We start from the raw sequence: 3421 nt of genomic DNA on the forward strand, positions 1-3421 counted from the left end.
AATTGGTTATTCATATGGATTCCCATTATATACTTCCTTTTATAGAGTGTCAACAGGGACAAGCACTGATGAAGATCCAGGTTTTAAAAGTGGTCACCGTTCAAAACCAACTGGGCCAAACACCAGGCTTCATAAAGGACCATGTGAAGGCCTGCTCTTGTGAGTGATATTCATTTTCTTATCCATTATTGCTTTCACATAGTTTTCAGTAAAACACAGTCTGAACTTTATTAGATAGAAGTATTTGAATTACATTAGGCAATACATACCAATTGTTCATATTCTCCAGAAGTTTGGAAGGTTTATTGAAGACTTTATCATATTATCTGTTAAACTGTTTCACACTGAGTTTACTATTTCCATTTGTAGGACTGATTACCAAGCATGGCATGGGCCTAATCCTGAGAATTTAAAAACCCAGTACAAGACCCTGGCTCAGGGACCTAACCGCAGTCACGCCCGAGGCCCTTCAGGAAGAGCTCGTGGACAGGACCCAGGGCTGCGTAAGGGTCCACAGGGACTGGCAAAAGGTCCCCAGTTCACACAGGGTATAAAGAAGGAGCCTTCATTTTCAACAAAAATGTTGTGAAAATTCAAGATTCTGTACTAATTCAGTATTACTTTTGACATGTATATGTCTGCTACATGAATGAACCAAGAGGTGTTTCATCATATTTTTTGGTAGAAAAAAGCAAATATAATTGATGAAAGAGTTCAGAATTATCATACCTTTCATCAGTACTGAGCTTAAATTTTTCCACTTATTTTATATGACTACTTTATATAATAAGTGAAAAAGTAAGTGACAAATGCAAGTATTATGCAGTTTATGAATAAACGAGTGCTAGCACAAATTTGTAAAGAACTTTTTGTGCTGATATTAGTCATTGTTTTTGTTTATTGTTTTAACAGTATCAAAAGCATTCCTTAAAACCATGATAAGATGTATGATGTTCAGTCATATGAAAAAGTAACTCCATTCTATATTTACTGTATAGAAGTGGATATTTTGTGTTGCATATTACAGCACTACTGTTATCCCATTGAATTTTGTTTTTCACTTTTTAGGAAAATCTCTTTTATTCAGACCAACTATCATATTTTGCAAAAGTTGCTCATAGCAGAGTGAATAATTATCTGCATCATCTGTTTCAGTTTTTAACAGTAATCCAGGTGACCATGCAATGCATATAATACAGATATCCTGCTATATAATTAATGATTTACTAGAAGTTTCAAGACATTCCTTTTTATAACAGCAATCAATATGAAAAGAGCAAAAACAAATAATGAGTCTAACTGATTAAAGATAGAATTAATTTATTTACTGATTTTTATCACTGGCATTATAAAAAAGATGTGCAATTGCCTTTATACCTGCAAGAACAAATATTTGATAACAGGTAATAGTGCAGACTATTTTACCATACAGACTGTAGCATGTATTTTATTTTACTGTCCTAGATGACAGTGATGTACAAACTTTATAATGTAGACAAGTATTTAGATGAATTGAGAAAAGCATGTGTGATAACCTGATCAAGGTAGCTTAATAACAAAGTAATTACTCTGTGATCATGTAGTAATTACATACCTACTAGATGGTAGAGATCTTACAGAGTATGGTACATCCTTGTAATTTTATACAGCAAATAGCTAGACTAAAGTGAGCACTGTTTAATTTGTAAAAGATTCACCAAGTACATTAAAAGATAATGAATTAATAACAAGTGAAGTCAGCATTCATTTCACTTAGACTATTTTGAATTATTTTGAAGTGAATAGGATTTCCTGGATGCAAGCTGTATTATTTCCTAGTCATCAGAAAATACCCTCTCTATTTTACCGTTCTGTGAAGTATTCCATGGGCATTTTCTGCTGTTGTTTACTTTTAGCTGTTTAAGTGTAGAATCTTGTTGATTAGGGAGATGTGTGTCAGATGAGGAGTTTTATTTCTTAATTTAGGTTATTTTTATTTTAATATCAGAAAAATGTATAAGAAAATGCTGCATAAAAAATATTAAGTAATTACATCTGAGGTAATTTTAAATTTGATTTTATCATTAATATGAATATTATTAGCATAATCTTCAGTGACTATTAGGATAATGCAAGGAACAAAGATAGAAATGTATATCCTGTAATGATTTTCTTCTTTATGGCAGTATTGACCTGCAAACATACAGTGAGGAGCTTTGACCTCTTTTTGTACTTTGTTGTTTAGATGACCTCTGTTAACTCTTTTAATTCTAAGTGTAGACTTTGTAAGCTTAAAATCTTAGGGAATCTCAGTAACTGAAAGTAAAATTACCTTGATATTATCTTTTTTCACTGCAATGTTGTAGATATAAAAAAACACTGCCATCATGATATACACAACTTTTACATGGCTTTCCAAGATTTAGATCAACACAGTATACAATCAATTAAAATCTTTTTATATATATATTTTTTATATAATTGAGCATTTTGCAGAATGGGAAACCTGTTTAGAATTAAAAGGAAATAGAAATTAATGACAGCTATTCCTGTCCATAGTATTATAATTTTGTTTAACACTAGATCATTATCTCTTGTTTTATCCCAGTGCTGTTACAGATTACATGATCCTACATGTAATATGGAAGAATTGTACAAGTATTTTACCTAGTTTGAGTAAGAGTTGATATATCCATTTATAGGCTCAACCTTTCCAAGAAATGGCACGTAGTGTAGAGAATGTGTAGTATAAGGACATCCAAGTATGATCCAAGTATTATCCTCTGTTGATAATTGCAGTATTCTCCTTTGGCTTCCATTTCTGATACAAACTTCTTTATTTTCTGTGCTATGGAATTTGCAGTTTCAATAGAATTTCATTGGTGTTATTTTGCATATACAGTCTTTACATTTTATTTTGTTTAAATTTTGTTTTTCATTCTACAATTGCCTCTGCTATTACTGCAATATAAGATTTCACAAAATGTGTAATGATTGTAGGCATCATGATTATAGAAGGGCCACTTCAGTTATTATACTTGATAGTAGGAATGTTGTTTTGTACTGACCAACTCCTCTAACATTTGTTCTTTAGCAGTGTAGTTATGATACATTTGATTATTCTCCCTTTTAACCTCTTTCTTATCAGTATCACCATCAGTCCATGCTTCCTCCATTGAACAATACCTATGACCTACATTTAGCAGAGGTTTAGAAACATTTGTGTACAGTAAATAGTAATCATCTTTTTAGCATGTTCAGAGAGGGTGAGCAGGAGTTTTGCTATACTTTAGGTTGCACTGAGGCACAGTGAAGTTAAAGGGCACATGTCTGACCATCAAGTATTATACAGACAAAGAACCAGTGTGCTGGAACTAATTTCTGATTATTCATGTCTTATTCTTATTGTTAATGAGTACAACTTGTCTTTATCTGCTTTTCC

The 3421-nt window shown here is 32.0% G+C and overlaps 1 protein-coding gene across 1 annotated transcript in view; it reads left to right on the forward strand.

The window, feature by feature from the left end:
- Positions 1-3035, forward strand: part of LOC119592004 — a gene marked incomplete in the record, with an annotated part of 16446 nt that extends 13411 nt beyond the window's left edge. Inside the window, 2 exon segments of the mRNA XM_037940777.1 lie at positions 46-159; positions 370-3035. Coding sequence (XP_037796705.1) covers positions 46-159; positions 370-589 — 334 coding nt within the window.
- Between the last annotated feature and the right edge of the window lie 386 nt (positions 3036-3421).

This window comes from Penaeus monodon, chromosome 29, assembly GCF_015228065.2.
Source record: "Penaeus monodon isolate SGIC_2016 chromosome 29, NSTDA_Pmon_1, whole genome shotgun sequence".
NCBI classification, from domain to species: domain Eukaryota; kingdom Metazoa; phylum Arthropoda; class Malacostraca; order Decapoda; family Penaeidae; genus Penaeus; species Penaeus monodon.